At 55.8% G+C, this 19,061-nt stretch overlaps 2 protein-coding genes across 7 annotated transcripts in view; one reads left to right on the top strand and one right to left on the bottom strand.

The window, feature by feature from the left end:
• The window catches only part of ACACB (acetyl-CoA carboxylase beta), a 103,896-nt gene extending 91,079 nt beyond the window's left edge, over positions 1-12,817 (top strand). For all 5 annotated transcript variants that reach the window (XM_056821601.1, XM_056821600.1, XM_056821603.1 and 2 more), the window contains 10 exons: positions 59-179; positions 2,115-2,211; positions 3,100-3,196; positions 6,751-6,886; positions 8,677-8,854; positions 9,674-9,786; positions 9,950-10,104; positions 10,679-10,849; positions 11,018-11,154; positions 11,685-12,817. In XM_056821601.1, the coding sequence (XP_056677579.1) occupies positions 59-179; positions 2,115-2,211; positions 3,100-3,196; positions 6,751-6,886; positions 8,677-8,854; positions 9,674-9,786; positions 9,950-10,104; positions 10,679-10,849; positions 11,018-11,154; positions 11,685-11,811 (1,332 nt within the window). In that variant the 3' untranslated portion in view covers positions 11,812-12,817. The remainder of the gene's footprint in view (positions 1-58; positions 180-2,114; positions 2,212-3,099; positions 3,197-6,750; positions 6,887-8,676; positions 8,855-9,673; positions 9,787-9,949; positions 10,105-10,678; positions 10,850-11,017; positions 11,155-11,684) is intronic.
• Positions 12,818-14,852: 2,035 nt separating this feature from the next.
• FOXN4 (forkhead box N4) overlaps positions 14,853-19,061 on the bottom strand; it is a 95,156-nt gene continuing 90,947 nt past the window's right edge. For both annotated transcript variants that reach the window (XM_056821605.1, XM_056821606.1), the window contains 6 exons: positions 18,930-19,022; positions 18,697-18,818; positions 18,118-18,214; positions 17,308-17,515; positions 16,822-17,187; positions 14,853-16,560 (listed from right to left, as the gene is read on the bottom strand). In XM_056821605.1, the coding sequence (XP_056677583.1) occupies positions 16,301-16,560; positions 16,822-17,187; positions 17,308-17,515; positions 18,118-18,214; positions 18,697-18,818; positions 18,930-19,022 (1,146 nt within the window). In that variant the 3' untranslated portion in view covers positions 14,853-16,300. The remainder of the gene's footprint in view (positions 16,561-16,821; positions 17,188-17,307; positions 17,516-18,117; positions 18,215-18,696; positions 18,819-18,929; positions 19,023-19,061) is intronic.

Below are 19,061 nucleotides of genomic sequence, written 5' to 3'. Positions count from 1 at the left end.
TTCTTAGGATTGTGCCTTGGAACGAGTTTGGAGAAGTTTCCTTCTTCTCTCTTCATAGGACAATTATAGCCCAGTGCCCATCATCACGCCCACCGACCCCATCGACCGGGAAATTGAATTCCTTCCCTCCAAAGCGCCCTATGATCCCCGATGGATGCTAGCAGGAAGGCCCCATCCAAGTAAGCCCTGAATGCCTCTTCCATCTTCCAGGCCTACGGTCCTTTCCTGATCTCTTTAAGAAAACCTGGGGTCATGCCAAGCCTGGGCAAACGGCCTGGGGGTGTGGAGCCCTCAGGTCTCCTGAGCAAGGTCAAAAGAGATTCACCAAAGATGGCGCCCCAGAAGGCATAGTGTTAACTGCCAGCTTCTTGAGGTTCTGTTGTCATGAGATTTGGGGGGTGGGGTGGAATTCTGGGACTTTAAGGCTCCAGAAGGCAGTAGATTATGGGCATAGACGGAGAACCTCAGTCAGAACTCAGATTGCCGAGTGGCCCTTTGACATTTTTTATTGTTATTGTTCAGTCATTTTAGTTGTGCTTGACTCTTTATGACCCTATTTGGATTTTTCTTTTGGCAAAGACACCAGAGTGGTTTGCCATTTCCTTCACCAGCTCATTTTTACAGATGGGGAAACTGAGGGTAAAGTGATTTGTCCTCGGTTACCTAGCTGATAACTGTCTGAAGACTTTTTGACTTTAGGCTTGGCACTCTGTATACTATGGCACCCACTGGACTGCTGGGCCACTCTAAACCTGGTGGGCAAAGTCCTCCAAGAGGTTATCCAGGAGACAGATGTGGGCTCCCCTTTTCTCCCCTCACCCTCTCTGGAGAGTACATCCTGGCACCCAGTGGGCAGGCTGCTGAGGTCCTGGTTCCGAGGGCTGCTTCTCTGTTGGATGTGAATGTGGAAGGCAGAGGCTCCGGACCATCCAGATTCCAAACGGGTCACCCAGCCAGGGCCAAACATTGCTCTGTATTTTAAATACGGATATGATCTGGTAGAGAGTTTAGATTCTGCCTAGAGAAAGGAAGTGCGTTGGGTTCTCAGTTGGGCCACATAGGTAGTGGAGGGAATAGTCTGTCTGATGGAAAGAGTTGCATTTCTGACTTGGACACATCTTTGCTGTGGGCCCCTCCCTTGACCTCTGGGCCTCGGTTTCCTTTCTGGTATCACTTTACTGACCTGCCTCAGGGGATCATTGGGAGGAAAGTGCTTTGGAAACCATCAAATGCTATATTGGTGTAAATGGCCCTGGGGATGCCGGCCTCCCCCCTCCATGCATGAGTTCTTCCTTCCCCCTCTTTCAGGGACCTATAAACAAAGAACTCCTTTTCCTTCCTCTGGGAAAAGCTGCTCTCATCTGCGAGAGGATCACAGGCAGGGACCTTTCTGTCTAGCCCACCCCCCCACCAGATCTCCCTGTAGTATGCCTCCCTCCCTCCCCACCCGGCTACACTTGGACTCCAGGGAGAACTCAAGTGCTTCCTTGGGGGCATCTCTTCATTCTCAGTATTATCTCTCAGGAAAGGATAAAAGGGTTATGATGGTGGGGTGGAGGGGAAGGGGGGGTTGGAACCACCTTGGGGTGGGGCTAACTGATGCTTTGATACTTTGAAAGATGGAACTCTTCTGGTGCCCCTCAAATCACACCTCAGGATAGAATCTAGGAATGGGAGGGATGGCTCGGAGATCTTAGGTTTAGAACCAGACAAGGCCTTGGAGACCCTCGTGCCTTACTCCTTCATTTTACAAAGAGGGAAACTGAGTCACAGAGAGGGAGAGCGACTTCTACATCATGGGGCTAAATTGGATCTCAGTTCCTTTGACTAGAAGTTCGGTATTGCCAAACCAGAATCTCAGTCTAGTGAGGTGACGGCTGGCAAGTGTGGACGCTGGTGCCCAAGACATTACCTCCTTATTCTGTGTGTTCTATTTTAGCGCTTTTAGTGGTCTTCTGCAGTTTGGGGAGAGCTGGGGAGGGAAGGGGAAAGGGGAAACATTGGTGATTCTGAAAACCAGGCCCAGTTCTCCTTGCAAAGTTGGGCTTCTTCTTTTTGGCTGGTTAGCTGTCTGTGATCTCCATAGCATGGGCCTCTCCCCTTCTCTTCCCCAGCTGTGAAGGGCACCTGGCAGAGTGGGTTCTTTGACCAGAACAGCTTCAAGGAGATCATGGAACCCTGGGCCCAAACCGTAGTGACTGGCCGAGCAAGGTAACGCCCTTTGGACAGGACACCACCTTTTTTTCTTCTTCCTAAATTAATATTGAGTATTGGTTCTAAGCAGAAGAGGGGTAAGGGCGAGGAAGTGGGGGTCAAGGGACTTGCCTGCCCAAGGACACCCCGCTAGGAGTTCCTGTGGCCAGATTTGAGCCCAGGATTTCCTGTCTCTGAGGATGCCAACTTTTTGAAAACCTTCCCTCTCTGTGGAAGGAACAACTCCCAGAGAAGGCCAGAGGTCGGAGGGAGGATGGGGGAGATGATGAAGACTTTCAGGAGTTAGAAGGGAAAATGTCACAGGTTCTGCTTTGACCCAGAGGAAAGAAGCCATGAGTGAATGCATGGGCTTCATTATCCGCCATGTGCTGGGTCCTGGGATCTGGACAGTCACACGGTCCCTACCTTCAGGGAGCTTACATTCTCCTTAGAGGAGAAAAAAACCTATCAGCAGTGGTGGCCAGGGATGTCCACTTTGGGCTGGGCGGCCTTATACACCCTCCCAGGAGCAGAGGCTGCATTGATTTGGTGACTGCCAAAAGCAGGAAGGGAAAGGCTGGCACGGGGGAACGTGGCAGGAGCACCAGGGCTGGCCAGAAGGTCTGATCGACTTGTACACCCTTTAGTCACTCATCAGTCAGGACAGCTCAGTCCCAGGGTGGGCAGTGCCTTCAGAGAGCTTATAGTCTCCTTGGCATGGGCAGGATGCCACTCTGCAGAGCTCAGGTCCCCAGATACAGATACGGAACCTAGACTTTCCCTTGGGCTTCTGGGAGAGATCCCAACTCTGAGTCTCCCTTTATGGGGGCTCTCAGAAAGCCCTGCTGGAATCTGGCCAAGGCCTGAGACACCTGAGCCTCCATTCTCCCCACTTCCGTCTTGCAGGTTGGGAGGAATTCCTGTTGGGGTGATAGCGGTGGAGACCAGGACTGTTGAGATGGTGGTCCCCGCTGATCCTGCGAACCTGGATTCTGAAGCCAAGGTGAGTGTGGAAGGAAGGAGGGAGAGCTCTGGTAGGGCCTGAGGGCCAAGGGCAGCGGCAGTCTCTGACAGTTTTACTTGAAAAATAATCTATTTAGGGCAGATGGGTGGCTCAGTGGATAGAGAACCAGGCCAGGAGACAGGATATTCTGGGTTCTAATATGGCCTCAGGTACTTCTTAGCTGTGTGACCCTAGGCAAGTCACTTAACCCCAACTGCCTAGCCCTTACCGTTGTTGTTCTGTCTTGGAACTGATAATTCATATGCATTCTACGATAAAAGGTAAGAGTTTAAAAAAATATAAAACCAATGTCCAAACCAAGCCTGCTCTGAGGCTGGTACTGGTTTCACTTTCTCCTTCTTGGTTTCTTCTCCCCTAAATTTAGGTCCCTCCAAGGTCAGGTTTATGATGCTGTCTGGCATCATCGGATGCCTAAGGAACATAAGCCCTTACCACGAACAGCCTTCGTCTGGCCTTTTACAATTGTGCAGGCATTAACAGTCAGACAGCACTTACTCTGTGCCAAGCTTACGTGCTGAGGGGGGAGACATTGTGTATGTGCACGGGTAGGGATGTACGAGAAACGTTCCAGGAAGCTCCCAGGTAGTCCTGGAGGGAAAGAGCTGGGTTAGGCCTGGGAAAGGTCTCCTTCAACATGGCTTTTGGGATGAGTCTTCAAGGAAGCCAAGGGATTCCAAGAAGAAGAGGGGAAGAGAGACAGGATTTCAGGCAAAGGCCTAGTGATGGGAGATGAAGTTTCATTGCAGCAGACTAGTATGGCTGGACCATGGAGTGTGTGGAGACAAGTCTTACGTGAGAAGACTCTGAGAATGGTGGATTTGGGGGGGACAGTCTAGGAAGAACTTGAGATGCCAAATGGAAGTTTCCATTTGATCCTAGACCTGCTAAATTCCATTAGCTTCTTTTTGAGCTGTGGGTTGACATGGTCATAAGATCATAGATTTAGGGCTAGAATGGGCCTTCGAGGCCTTGAAGCTGACCCCTTCCTTCTACAGATGAGAACAGAAAAGCAGGCAGAGTTTGCGACTTGTCCAATGTCACTCAGCTAATGAGTCTGAGGCAGAATTGGGAATCTGGGGCTCCCTGACTTCGAATCCAGCATCCCATGTCCTCTACCATCTTATCTAGGTCAGACTCACACTTTAGAAACATCCTTTTGGATTACTGGGGAGAGAGATTAGGATGCTGTTCCAGAAATCCAAGCAAGAGGTAATGAGGACCCAAACTCGGGTGTTATCTGTGTCTATTGGAGAGAAAGTAATGCCCATGAATGAGAGATTTAGTAGCATTGGATGGGATATGGCAGGCGAGATATAGGGAGGAGTTGGAGATAACCCCTAGGTTGTGAGTCTGGGGGATCAGGAGGATGATGAGATCTTCAAAAGTGATAAGGAAATCTGGAAGCTGGGAATGTGGTGGCAGTGGTGGGGAATATGATGAGTTCAGTTTTGGAAATAGTGAGTGAGTTTATATTGTCCCGTAGGAATTAGTGGTGTAAGTAATGGGAGCAGAGGAGAAAGACTAGATCTGGGCACCATCTGCATTGAGATGATCTCCAGATCTACACCGAAGAAACATTGTTCTGTCCATCACACGAGAAATGAATTGGAAGAGGAAGAGAATGAAAGTGGAAAGACCGTTGTACTAAGCAATGCAGGTGGAAATGAGGGAAGTTATTCATCCCTTCTGCCTTAGTTTCTTTATATTTACAAAGGGAATTCTAATCCATGCCTTGCCTTAGACTGGAAAGGGGAGCAAAGTGCTTGGTAAACACTTAGCTATATTGATGCTCCAGCTGTTGCTTCTGATGCTGTTGGGATAGTGATGATGATGGTGATGGTGATGATGATGATGATGATGATGGAAGTGATGATGGTATTAGGATGATAGTGAAGATGATGGAGATGATGATGATGGTATTAGGGATGATGGTGAAGGTGTTGATGGAAATGATAATAATGGGGATGATGGTATTAGGGATGATGGTGTTGGTGTTGGTGATGGAGATGATGATGGTATTAGGGATGATGGTGAAGGTGTTGATGTTGGTGATGATGGTGGAGATGATGGTATTAGGGATGACAGCGATGATGTTGGTGATGATGATGATGGAGACGATGGTGGTATTAGAGATGATGGTGTTGGTGTTGGTGATGGTAATGATGATGATGGAAGTGATGATGGTATTAGGGATGATGGTGTTGGTGATGGAGATGATGATAATATTAGGGATGATGGTGAAGGTGTTGATGTTGGTGATGATGGTAGAGATGATGGTATTAGGGATGATGTTGGTGATGATGATGATAGAGATGATGGTGGTATTAGAGATGATGGTGTTGGTGATGATGAAGATGATGATGATATTAGGGATGATGGTAAAGGTGTTGATGATGGTAATGATGATGATGGAAGTGATAGTATTAGGGATGATGGTGATGGTGTTGGTGATGGTAATGATGATGGAAGTGTTGATGTTGGGGATGATTGTGATGGTCTTGGTGTTAGAGATGCTCATCTCCATCCTAGAATGCAGGTAGAGATCTCATAGGGAAATCACTTCCCATCAGGACTCTCTATTGGAGAAGCAGCATGGTATGTTAGAAAGAACATGAGATTATGAGTCAGGGCTTTTGTGGGCTTTGGGGGCAGCTAAGTGGCCCAGTGTATAGACAGGCAGGCCTGGAGACAGGAGGTCTGGGATTCCAGTCTGGCCTTAGACATTTTCCAGCTGTGTGACCTTGGGAAAGTCACTTAACTCTCATTGCCTAGTTCTTACAGCTTTTCTGTTTTGGAAACAATACACAGTATTGATTCTAAGACAGAAAGCAAGGGCTAAAAATATAATAAAGGACTCTTGGGTTTCTAGGCCTTGTCTTCAGCGAGTTTACCCTTTGTCACAACAGGTGGTGTGTAGGTTTATGAGAATATGTTGACAAAATAAGTACGAGGTAATTAGGGAGGGAAGGCTCCAGCAGCTAGGAGGACTCAGAAAAGGCTTGAGGTAGAAGATGCTATTTGAGCCAAGTTCAGAAGGGAACTGGAGGTTCTAGGGGCTAGAGATGAAGAGGGAGTGCATTGCTGTCATGGCTGTGAAAGGGATGGCAAGAAGGGCACTTTGGCTTGCCCATAGAGTAAAGGAGGCATGTGTAACAGAGTTGGAACCATATCAAGGAGGGCTTCAAAACCCAGGGGAGAGTTTGGTCCTAGAGGTCACAGGGAGCCAGTCGGCTTTGAGGAGGGAGTCAGATTTGGTCCTCATGGTGATCCCTGGGCAGTTGTACAGAGGCTGCATTAGAGAGGGCAGAGACTGCAGACAAGGAGATCATACAGGAGGCGACTGCAAGGAACTGTGCAAAGCCTGGACCTTGAGCTGCTGCCGTGACAGAGAGAAACCGTGGTTGTTTTTAGGGGGAGGTTCTTCTCTTCTCCGCTCATGCCATTTCCAGAGCCATTAGGGCCTAGAGCATCACCATCCCTCCGAGTTTCTTCTTTTCCAGAAGCAACCTAAGCCACGTTTCCATGTTTTCCAGATAATCCAGCAGGCAGGACAGGTGTGGTTCCCAGACTCAGCCTTTAAGACTGCGCAGGCCATCAAGGATTTCAGCCGGGAAAAATTGCCCCTGATGATCTTTGCCAACTGGAGAGGATTCTCCGGGGGCATGAAGGGTAAGGAGGGAAGTGAAGTGAGCAGGGCTAGACAAAGGCGAGAACAGGATCAGGGGGCAATAGGTGAAGCCCTGGGCCTGGGGTCCAAAAAAGGTCTGGATTTGAATCCAGATGTGGCCCTTGTTAGCTCTGAAACTTTGGGGAGCTCACTTCAGCTTTGTAAGCCTCTGTTTCCTCATCTGTAAAGATGGGGCTAATAGCTGTTTGCTCTACCTCACACATGAGAATCAAATGGGAGAACGTGTGTGCTTTGTAGCTATGACACATTAGGTAAATGGGAGCTGTTGTTATTGTAAGTAGGTTTGGGTCCCACTCACTCAATCAGCAAATATTAGAGAATATATGTATGTATATAGAGATATGCTAATAGGATATATTTATAATATAACATGTGTTATATATTACTGTAACATATGATACATTATACTAGTGCAATTATATCATAATATGATATTAATTTAATATGGTAATATAATTGAAATATATAATATTAGTGTAATATACTTTATATATATTTAACCTTTATTAACATCAATTCTAAGAAGAGTAGCAAAGGCTATACAATCAGGGTTAAGTGACTTGCCTAGGATCATTCAGCTAAGAAGTGTCTGAGGCCAGAAACAAGTTATTACTGAGTAGCTGCCATGTGCCAGGCCCTGTGTTAGGCACTGGGGACACAAGCACAGAAGGTGAAACGATCCCTGACTTCCAAGAGTTTATATTCTAATTTAATTCAGTGCTCTTGTGCTGGAAGCTTCTAGAGGGGATAATGATAATCCCTCAGCACTGGCCTAGGAATAATTTCCCAAGGGATTTCAGCATCTTTTCAGTTATTTGGTACTCCCTGAGGTAGACAAGGTTGAGGCCTTCATGTTCCAGAGGAGGACCCTGAGGTCCCTAGCCACTAAGGAGCTCAAGGAGTCAGAGACAGAAGTCCCGGGTCCTCTTGGGCTCCCTGTTGGAGGTTCCCCTCTGGGCTCCATGTCATGTCGCCTGTTGGAGGCTCTTCTTCTCCAGGCTCATGTCACCAGTTGAAGGCTCTTTTCCAGGCTCCATGTTGCCTATTGGAGGCTCTTCTTCTCTAGGCTCCCTGTTGCCTGTTGGAGGCTCTTTTCCAGGCTCATGTCACCCATTGGAGGCTCTTTTCCAGGCTCCATGTCGCCTGTTGGAGGCTCTTTTCCAGGTTCCATGTTGCCTGTTGGAGGCTCTTTTCCAGGCTCCATGTCGCCTGTTGGAGGCTTTTCTCCGAGCTCCATGTTGCCTGTTGGAGGCTCTTTTCCAGGCTCATGTCACCCGTTGGAGGCTCTTTTCCAGGCTCCATGTTGCCTGTTGGAGGCTTTTCTCTGAGCTCCATGTTGCCTGTTGGAGGCTCTTTTCCAGGCTCCATGTTGCCTGTTGGAGGCTTTTCTCCGAGCTCCATGTTGCCTGTTGGAGGCTCTTTTCCAGGCTCCATGTTGCCTGTTGGAGGCTCTTTTCCAGGCTCATGTCACCCATTGGAGGCTCTTTTCCAGGCTCCATGTCGCCTGTTGGAGGCTTTTCTCTGAGCTCCATGTTGCCTGTTGGAGGCTCTTTTCCAGGCTCCATGTTGCCTGTTGGAGGCTCTTTTCCAGGCTCATGTCACCCGTTGGAGGCTCTTTTCCAGGCTCCATGTCGCCTGTTGGAGGCTTTTCTCTGAGCTCCATGTTGCCTGTTGGAGGCTCTTCTCTGGGCTCCATGTCACCTGTTGGAGGCTTGTCTCTGGGAGCTCCGGGTAACCCATGGGGCCGGGTTGGGGGTGCTTTGGTCTCTAGACATGTACGACCAGGTGCTGAAGTTCGGCGCCTACATCGTGGATGGCCTCAGGCAATACAAGCAGCCTGTCCTCATCTACATCCCCCCATTCGCTGAGCTGCGCGGAGGCTCCTGGGTGGTCATCGACCCCACCATCAACCCCCAGTGCATGGAGATGTATGCCGACAAAGAGAGCAGGTGGGTGCCTCCCCTGGGGCCTGCCGGGCTCAGCCTCACTCCCGGGTCCTCTTAGGCTCTCTTGGGGCACAGACCCAGAGAACATGGAGCTTAAATTAAATCGACACCTTCTGGTGATTGGGTAGTGCCTAAAGTGGGCTCCTTCCTCAGTCATACAGTGTAGGGGCGGGTAGTGGAGAGAGCCAGGCTGAGAGATGGGGGTGCTGGGTTCAAATGCTGGGGGACTCTGGGCAAGTCATTGGGGCCTGACACGAGGACATAAGGTGAGAGTTGAAAAATAAGAACAACAAGAATCTGACCTCAGTGAGTCCCCGAACGCTCCTTGGCTGCCCACTATTTTGCCAGGGGACCATTGCTGTGGATTCTAAGACAGAAGGCAAGGAGAGCCTTGAGAGCCCTGAAGTCTGTCCAGAGCCGGGCTCTGGCCTCCCACCCACAACACTCCCTCTGGGTCTTTGCCTTAGCTGTCCCCCATGCCTGGAGGGTCCTTCTCCCTCCCCGCTTCTGGTTCCCTTCAAGACAGCCAGGAAGCCTTTTCCAGTGGTGGCCTTCTCTCCCCAATGACCTCGTCTTCAGTTCTCAAAATTCTGTTGTGTCCGCACAGCATGTTCACTCCAGGGGCGCAGGGCTGGCTGCCCAAAGCTGAGGAGGGAGGGAGGATGGCTAGTGGGGCTGCCGGTGTAGACAGCCTTTTCTCCAGCCAGGCCCCCCTCCCCCAGGTCCTGACTCCACGGGCCCCTCCCGGCTCCCCATGGGGCACCAGGGAGGAGGTGGGGGTCAGCTTTCAGTCACCCCAGCACCAACTCTTCCTTCTCCCAGAGGTGGGGTTCTGGAACCCGAAGGAACTGTGGAGATCAAGTTCCGGAAGAAGGACCTGATAAAGTCTATGAGGAGGATCGACAGCATTTACATGAAGCTGCTGGACCAGCTGGGTAAGGTCAGGGAGAAGGGAAGAAGAGCCCCCCCCCCATCCCACCCTCCTCCTTTCCTCTTCCCCCTCCCCTCTGTCTGTCTGTCTCCCTTCCCCCCTCCCTCTCTCCTCTTCGTGGGCTGCAGAGCCAGCCTTGCTACCATTCTGTCTCCTTGGGACCACAGGGGTGGAGAACCTGTCGGAAAAGGAACAGAGAGAGCTGGAGAGCCGCCTGCGAGCCCGGGAAGAACACCTGTTACCTGTCTACCACCAGGTGGCAGTGCAGTTTGCGGACCTCCATGACACGCCCGGGAGGATGCAGGAGAAGGGCGTCATTACAGTTAAGGGAATTTCCCAGTGTGCCGCGCTCCCCAGGCGGGAAGGGCTGTGGCGGGTCATGTGGTCCATTAGGCAGGAGCCTCCCTGACCAGGGGGAGCCGCCTGTGGAGAAGGGAGGGGTGATGGAATTGCTGGTGGCGGTCAGGACAGCCAGTGGGGCTGGGGCTGGGGCTGGCGCTGGCGCTGGCGCTGGGGCCGTCTTGGGCCGTTCGCTCGGTGCCGCTCCGGGCGCTCTCCTGAGCCTTCGGACCCACGTGGCCTCCTAGGAGATCTGCTTTTGTGAAAAAGCACAAGGGGCCCTCGTGTGGTGAGGGGGCCCTGCAGCAGAGAGGCCGAGGCACAGGAGCCGGCGGGGGGAAAAAGAACCGAGCTGCCGCGGAAGCTTTCTCAGCCTCGGATCTGGAGCTGCCCGCAGCTCCCTAGCCCGCTTCTTACTTTGGAGTCCCAGGGAAAGGGGCCGGCTAGGCTAGCCCTCACGTGACAGGAAGCGGTGATGAAGCCCCCCCCCTCAGGGAGCCCGGCGTGGGCCCCTCCCGGGGCACTTCCTCCTCTCAGGACTGTGGCTTCTTCCCCAGGACGTCCTGGAATGGAAGAACGCGCGCACCTTCCTCTACTGGCGCCTCCGCCGCCTCCTGCTCGAGGATGTGGTCAAGAACGAGATCCTGCAGGCCAACAGCGAGCTCAGCCACATCCACATCCAGTCGATGCTGCGCCGCTGGTTCATGGAGACGGAGGGCACCGTGAAGGTTCTCTGTCTGCGCTTGTGGAACCCTTGCCTTCCGCCCTACCGTCCCGGGGGGGCGGCTCCGAGCCAGGGGGTAGGGACTCGCCCAGGGCCACCTGACTAGGAAGCGGCACCGCCCCTCTGAGGAGGCGGAGCCTCGGCCCGGCTGACGCCTTCCCTGCCTCCCCAGGGATACCTGTGGGACAACAACCAGGTGGTGGTGGAGTGGCTGGAGAAGCACCTCCGCCAGGAAGACGGCCTCCACTCGGCCATTCGGGAGAACATCAAATGCCTGAAACGGGACTTTGTCCTCAAGACCATCCGCAGGTGAGGGGGCGGAGCGGGGAGGCAGAGCGGCAGGGGAGGGGGAGAGCAGGCGGCTCTTGGGGGAGCTGGGGGGAGGGGAGAACGGGCACCCTCGAGGGGTATGAAGTGAGGGGGGAGGGGTGGCCCTCAGGGGAGCCAGCGGCCCTGGAGGAACAGCAGAGGGGAGGAAGTTGGGGGGCAGCCCTTGGGGGAGAGCGAAGCCCCGGGACTGGTGAGGGGAATGGGAGCGGGCAGTCCTGGGGGGAGCAGCAGGAGAGGGCAGCCCTCGGCCCCCTCCCCCTTCTGCCTCTGTAGCCTTGCCCAACCCTGCTAGGGGAGTGGCCTGCTGCATCCCAAGGGTTCTTGAGCCTCAGGGGCTTCCCTAGCTGCCCCGGGCCCTTTTTGTAACCCTTCCCTGGAGGCTGCTGGGTGCCGCCCAACCCCGCCTCAGCCCCTCTCCTAGGATCCTGAGGCCGTAAGGTCAGGTGACTTGTCCAGGGTCACTCGACGGGGCCCAAGTACAGGCTGATGGTGGGTGCCTTTCCCCTCAGGCTGGTTCAGGAGAACCCGGATGTGGCCGTGGACTGTGTGATCCACATGACGCAGCACATCGGCCCCGCGGACAGGGCCCAGATCGCCCATCTTCTGGCCACTGTGGAAAGCCCAGCCTCCACTTGACCAGGGGCCACTTGGGGCCAGACACAGTCCCGCCCGGCAGAGGGCGCCCATCCAGCCGGGGAGCCCCACGAGGGCTTGCTGCGTCCCCCTGGGCATTTCTGGGGGGCTGGAAGAGCGGGCAGCCCCTCCGGCCTCTAAATAAAGGGCATCCGTGTGGCGTTTTCATGCAGAGATGGCCGCCTGCCTGGCGCCGGGCAGTGGTGTGTTTGTTTAGGCTGGGGAGGGTGCGGCCACCCGCGGAGGCCCCTCGTGTGTAAGCACCAGGCGGGCTCCCTCCTTGGCCGAGGAAAGGGCCGCAGGAAGAGCCCGGTGTGCCCCGTGTGCCGGGGCTCTGGCCTGCCAGCTGCCTGCTTGCCCCACCCATCGGGCGCCTTTTCTGTTTTTATTTTTTGTAAATGAGGAGAAAATCATTTCTTTTATGCGAACAGCAAATGACAAATCACTAGGGACAGTCCCGGGAATCCTCTTAGCTGTACGCGTGATTGTGGGGAGAAAAGCAGGCCGTCCTGGCTCTGGGGCTTCTCTGAGATTCCCCGGGCCGGGCCTTGCCCACCTCGCGCTCTCTGCCTCCTCCCCGAGGGCCTCGCTCCCGGGCCGGGCTGCCCTGATGCCCAGTGGATGGGTTGGCATCACTCCTGTGACCCTCCACACACACTCAGCCGCAGAGGAACCTGCTCCTACTCTGCCGTCCGTGCCGTTAGTGCCTTGTTACCGGTGAGCCACGTGCCCACCGCCCACTGCCCAGCTGGCACGCCCAGGCGGTGTAGAGGAGCTGGGGGCCGCTGGGGGAGGAGGAGGAAGACAGAGCCCGGGCTCTGGGCCTCACGGGGGTCCTGGGGCCTTTTTCTGGGCAGGAGGCCCCTGGAGGGGGGCAGGGGACGAGGAATGAAGGCTTTTGATTGTGCCCAGGGGCACCGCCGGCCTCGGCCAGGAGGCTGGCTGCCCTCTGAGGGGCCGTCTAGACTAGAGCTGTCGGGGGCTGCCAATAAATCGACCATGTTTTTCAGATCTGTCTCTGGGTTTTTGCTCCTCATTCTGCCCTAGACAAAAAGGCAGTTGTCAGGTCGGTGCTTACCCGCGCTTCACCCCTGGTACCCTCCCAGGAGAATCCATTCCTTCCCCAGGGCTTTCTTACGTGCCCATCGTATGCATGGCATCAAGGTGGCACTCACTGCCTCGAGCGCTTACAGTCTGTAGGGGCACCTGCCCTAGGCATGAAGACGAGAGGGATGAAGCCATCGGAGGGAGAGGAGACTCCTGCTGCCGAGGATGTGGATGGAAGGCTTCGTGGAGGAGATGCCAGGCCCTGGCGAAAGGGCTGAGGACAAAAGGAGGCTCTCCCAGCCCCCCGGGGGAGATGCCACCCCATCCCTTGAGAAGTAACAACAAGGAGGCTCTCAGTATTAGAGGATAAACACCGTGGACAGAGTGCCTGGCCTAGAGTCAGGAGGCCTTGGGTTCAAACGTGACCTCAGACACTTCTCAGCTGGGTGACCCTGGACAAGTCACTTAACCCCATTTGCCTAGACCTTGCCCTTCTGTCTTAGAAGTTGTTACAAGGAAAGAAAGGAAAAGTTTAAAAAAAAAGGAAAAGGAAAAAATATTCTCCCCCAATGGGCTGTGGGCCCAAGGAGAGACATCTCAATAGAACCGTCACCTTTTCTGGGTGGCCCCAGTGCATTGGGGAGCTCCCCCAGCCTCTGCTTCCCCCCAACATCATTGCCTGGCCCCCTCCATGGCTTCTTCCTTGCCCCATCCCGGGGCCTCTCTTTAGGAGAAAGCAAAGCCCAGCAGCGCAGCTCTAACATCAGGAGAGCCAACCCCGAGCCACGCGCCGTCTTCCATCCACAGCCGATGTTTCTAGTCTGGGCGGTGGTGGAGGATGAATTCCAGGTCTTTCCTGGGTGGGGTGGATCAGGTTTTCTCCCCAGGATTTGGGCTCTGGGGCTGGCCATGCCGACGTGCTCGGGAAGATGTCCTCCATTTGCATGGGGGAATCACGGTTATGGTTGGCTCCCTAATTGGGGCCCCTGGGAGGGACAAGATAAGATGGTCCCTCTTTGGTGCAGGAGGCAGAGACTGGAAGTGTGGGACTGACCTAAGAGACCGAGAGAGGATCCCACGCAGGCCGGGAACTCCGGGGAAGAACTACTGGAATCAGCATGTTGGCTGCCCCTGGAGAGCACCCCTGGAAAGAGGAACCCTGGCTGCCATCCTGAAACAAACACCCAACATTCTGGAAAGATCTTTAGTCTGAAGGGAAGCTCCTGTCCTGTGGCAACACTGGTCTCAGAAAAGAGGCATTAACTCTAAGGTTGAGGCAGCCAGGTGCATTGGACCCAGAAGACCCAGAGGAAGATCCGGGTTCAAGTCCAGCCTCAGACCCTAACTGTCAGCCTGGGCAAGTCAGTAAACCTTGGGTGGCCTCCATTTCCTCAAAATGAGGCTCTGATGAAACAATGTAAAGAGCTTTGTAGATGCTAGCAGGTAGTAGCCTACCATCTGAGGCAGCCTATTCTCTTTTTATTGGTCCCTTAGTATGAATTCTAAGACAGAAGAGTGCAAGGGAGAGGTGATCAGGGTAAAGTGACTTGCCCAGGGTCACCCAGCTAAGCAGCGTCTGAGGCCAGATGTGAGCCCAGTTTGTCCCGATCCCAAGCATGGCGCTCTAGCCGCGCCACCTTGCTGCCTGTTTAATTTGCAAATGTATCCCGTTATCTTAGAGAGCTTGATTTTGAGGCCTCCAAGTACAACATGCACCCTCTTGGACCATACAACATGAGCCAGTATCTTCTTCCATGAAGGCTTTGCCCTCGAGGCTCCTCTTCCAGGCTAAACACCCCACTTCCTTCAACGAAACCTCGTGTGGCCTGCCTTTGAGGTGGTCCTGGCCACCTGCTTCTGGAGGCCAGTAAGCGTCTGTCCATTGACCCAGTGCTTAGGACAAGGCCTGGAAATACAGCCCATTTGGTCACAATTTGTTGCTTCCAGATATCTGGCCACGAAACATCCATTTCTATTCCCCACTCTTGAGCAACAAATTCACCATTTTTTTCCTCTTTTATTGAAAAAATTCTATCACACTATGTTTACAGAGGCTTAGTGTTGCCCTAAGAAACATTCATCATAAACAACAATTAAAATATTGTCAGTGATCTGGGCCATGTCACAGGAAAGAGTCCCTCAATGCTTGTCCGACGTGAGCCACTGCCCACTCAGACACGTGACTGACGCCATCTGGAGTGTTCTGTGGGAGCCCAAAGGGAGTATCTAAGCTGCCGCCATCAGGTAGGCTTCAGACAAAATCATCCCCTAGCACACCTAAGGAGAGCCTCCTTATGAGCCCCCACCGGGGATGACTTCCAAAACGGTCTGGCCAAGCAAAAATGAGGAAGAGAGGAACCATCATCTTGTTGGCCAACCTTGGACCACGGGCCAAGCTTCCATTGCTTTCTAAATTTCATTTTGAACGTATCTTGCGGTCGATGATTCCTCATCATTTCTCACTGCCCCGGCCCCCTCCAATTCAGGACCCCTCGATCCAAACCGCCTTCAGAACGGGTCACATGAAGAACCAGGGAGGGGAACCGTAACATCATTGAGGGACACAAGGACGAGCAAAGCAATGCAGGCGATGGGGGCGTGTTGGGTCTGCAGTCATTAGAAGCTGCTGCCAAGGAGCCTTTCACTGAACAGCTAGAAAAAGACGAGAAGGGGACAAGGAGCTTCCCACAAATTCATCTGGGGGGAAGTGCTGGGTCCAGTGGCTTTAACATGGGCTCTGGTCACCAAGAAGGAGACGTTTCACAGCATCCAAAGTACATGCAAAAGGAAAGCTGCGGTGATGGGACAAACGAAGATCTGATTCACCCATCATTTAAGGGTCGGGTTTGGGTGCAGCTCCCGGGATGTGGTCTCGATGGGTAGCAATAAATATAAATAAATTTACAAACTGTAATACTGCCTAGCACAGCCCCGGGACCTACTCTACGGGAATCAATGGGATTTCTTATCTCCATGGAAGATAAGCAGCCCATGCAGCACCTCCATTCATCAGGCTTCTTGGGGTGGTTTCAGCCGGGCTTGTTAGGCTTCAAGGAAGAATAAATTAAGGATGTCCACCGGACCACGGAGGGGCTGGAGGTCCCGCGAGCCTGACGACGGAGGCAGGCCAGAGATCCAGAATGAATGGAGGCAGCCTGACCCAAGGCGTCTTGTCCTGTCACGTGATGGGGGTCACGAGTGGTCCAGAACACGCTTAGGAGACGTTCTATGCAAAGGTTCATGGGTTTAAGCAGATGGACTCGTCTCTCTGGGCCAGGGCGCCGGACCTTCCTAAGGGCCGTGGGGGGGAGGGGGCTGGCCGTGGGCTCTGGCGGGGCAGCGCTCGTGGGGTTCCCCCTGCATTTGCTCCAAGGCCCAGAGGCTCCCCCACTCCACCTGCACGCAGACCCCCCCCCCCCGCCACCCAAGGCCGGCCACGGCCCCCTTAGAGCAGGGCGATGGGCTTATTGCCTGGGGCGCCCAGGTACTGGGCCGAGGAGGAAGGGCCGCCGTCCCCGGAGGCCGCGTAGGCGGCGTAGAGGCTGGTGACCTGCAGGTCGGAGAAGGACTGGTCGCTGCCGCTGGACACAGGGGTGAGTCCCGAGGCGGCCAGGTCGCAGTCGGACAGCTGCAGGGGGGAGTTGCTGAAGGCCCCGAGAGTGTCCAGGCTGAAGCTGTCGTCCTTCATGTCGTCCCAGATGTTACCTTTCGAGGCAAGCAGAGTGCTGTGGTCGGACACTCGCCCCGTCCGGCCCTCCTCTCAGAGGGGAACCCCGAGCCCCAAGGGGCAGGGCGGCTCTGGGGGGCCCCGCTCGGCCCAAAGCAAAACGCCCTTCGTAAAAATCCCGGTTTCCCTGTCGGATCCCTTAAATAGAGACCCCCAAAGGAGCCCTTCGGAGCCTCCACCGGGGCCCCAAGGAGTCCCCCCGAGAGCGGCCCAGTGAGGCCCCTGGCGCGCCCGCTCACCCTGCAGGGCGAAGTCCACGATGCTGGGGTCCAAAGCGTCCACCTCGGCGCTCAGGTCTCCCACCACGCTGAGGAAGTCCGCGGGGCCCCGGCTCACGGCCTGGTGGCCCGGGAGGGGGCTGCAGCTCACGTCGGGCAGGGCGTGCAGCGGGGGGGTCTGGGCCGGCGCCGGCGAGCCGGGGGCCAGGCCCGCGCGGGGCTGGAGCTGGTGCTGCAGGGGGAGGGGCTGCAGCGACAGCGTCATCACCGGCGGCGGCAGGCGTGAGGCGGCCACCACGCGGCCCAGCGCCGGCACGTCCGGCTCCCCGGGCTCCCCCGGGCGGCGGCAGCTCTCCGGCCGGTCGCTGATCAGCTTGTCTAACTCCTCTGCGAGGACGGAGAGAAGGACGAACACACACACACAGACAGACAGACAGACAGAGCTCAGGGCCGCCCGGCCGCCGCCAGGGCCCCGGCCGGCCGCCCGCCCGCCGCCTCCGGGCCTACCCGGGTTGGCCATGCTGCGGTGGATGGCGGCCAGGTCCTTCCTCTTCCACTTGTGCATCTCCTCCTCCATCTTGTCGATGCGCGCCAGGTTCAGCGCCCACAGGCAGCCCTTGCGCGACGAGCCGCTCGCCTTGTTCTCCACCTTCTCGAAGCACTTGTTCAGGGACAGGTTGTGCCGCACCGAGTTCTTCCAGCCGTCGGGGGCCGTCTGGGGGGGGGGCGGGGCTCAGGACCGCCGTGCTGACACCCCCCGCCGAGCAGCCCCCAGACCAGACCCTCCTCTGCCCATCCCCCCCCGCTGAGCAGCCCCCAGACCAGACCCTCCTCTGCCCATCCCCCCCGCTGAGCAGCCCCCCAGACCAGACCCCCCACTGAGCAGCCCCCAGACCAGACCCTCCTCTGCCCATCCCCCCCGCTGAGCAGACCTTCCCCCCCGCTGAGCAGCCCCCAGACCAGACCCTCCTCTGCCCATCCCCCCCCCCGCCAAGCAGCCCCCAGACCAGACCCTCCTCTGCCCATCCCCCCCCACTGAGCAGCCCCCCAGACCAGACCCCCCACTGAGCAGCCCCCAGACCAGACCCTCCTCTGCCCATCCCCCCCGCTGAGCAGACCTTCCCCCCCGCTGAGCAGCCCCCAGACCAGACCCTCCTCTGCCCATCCCCCCCCCCGCCAAGCAGCCCCCAGACCAGACCCTCCTCTGCCCATCCCCCCCCCCCGCTGAGCAGCCCCCCAGACCAGACCCTCCTCTGCCCATCCCCCCCGCTGAGCAGCCCCCAGACCAGACCCTCCTCTGCCCATCCCCCCCCCCACCTTGAAGTAGGGGAAGTGCTCCTTCATGAAGCTGTAGATCTCGCTGACCGGCAGGCTGCCCGTCTTGCTGTTCTTTAAGGCCATGGCGATGAGGCAGCTGGGGGAGGGGAGGCCCAGCGTCAGTGTGGGGACCCAGGGGGAGGGGCCCCGCCTCAGAACCACAAGCCCGGGTTCAAGTACGAGGGATGAGGTAGTGGGGGCCCAGGAGAAAGTATGTCTGGAGCAACGCAGGCTGAGGCCGGCTCAGGAACGTGTGACCCTGGACCAGTCCTTTCCCTCAGTCTGTTGGATAAAAATGGGGCCGAGGGGCCGGCACTGCGCAGGTCACTGGGATGACCAAAGGAGATCGCAGAGACCAGGGGCTGGGCAGGCACTCCTTCGGGCCCCCAGTGGAGCCCCCTCTTTTTGCAGAGGAGGCACCTGAGCGGGGCGGAAGCCGGGTCTGAACTCCAGAGCCAGGGCTCTTCCCTTCCTCGCGGAGGCCTCAGTCTCCCCGCCTGTAAAATGGGCGCCTGCGGTACACCCAGGGCGCCTCCGCCAGCTCCGGGACCCCCCCACGAGGGCTCTCTGGCGACTCACCTGTACGAGTAGATGGGCTTGGGGTAGTGCTTGGGGTGCAGGTCCTGAGCCGAGTGCGAGGGGATGCGGGGCTGGGGGAACGGAGCCCCGAAGGAGACACTGTACATGCCTGCAGGGGCGCACTGGGTGCAGGGGAAGACCGTGAGCGAGAGAGACACCGACAGGACAGGACGGAGGGACAGACAGATGGACAGACGCACGGACAGACAGACAGGCCTTGCCCCACCCCATACCTGGGGCGGGCCCTGGGTCAGAGTGAATGGCGGCTGTGGGGGCGCCTGGTAGAGCTGGGGCGGGTCCTGGCCCCCCAGGGGGTACTGGCTCATCTGTGGGCAGAGGAAGAAGATCCGGGGGTCAGGGTGGAG

The sequence above is a fragment of the Monodelphis domestica genome, chromosome 3 (genome assembly GCF_027887165.1).
Source record: "Monodelphis domestica isolate mMonDom1 chromosome 3, mMonDom1.pri, whole genome shotgun sequence".
NCBI lineage: Eukaryota > Metazoa > Chordata > Mammalia > Didelphimorphia > Didelphidae > Monodelphis > Monodelphis domestica.
This window is presented reverse-complemented; position numbering and strand designations above follow the sequence as displayed.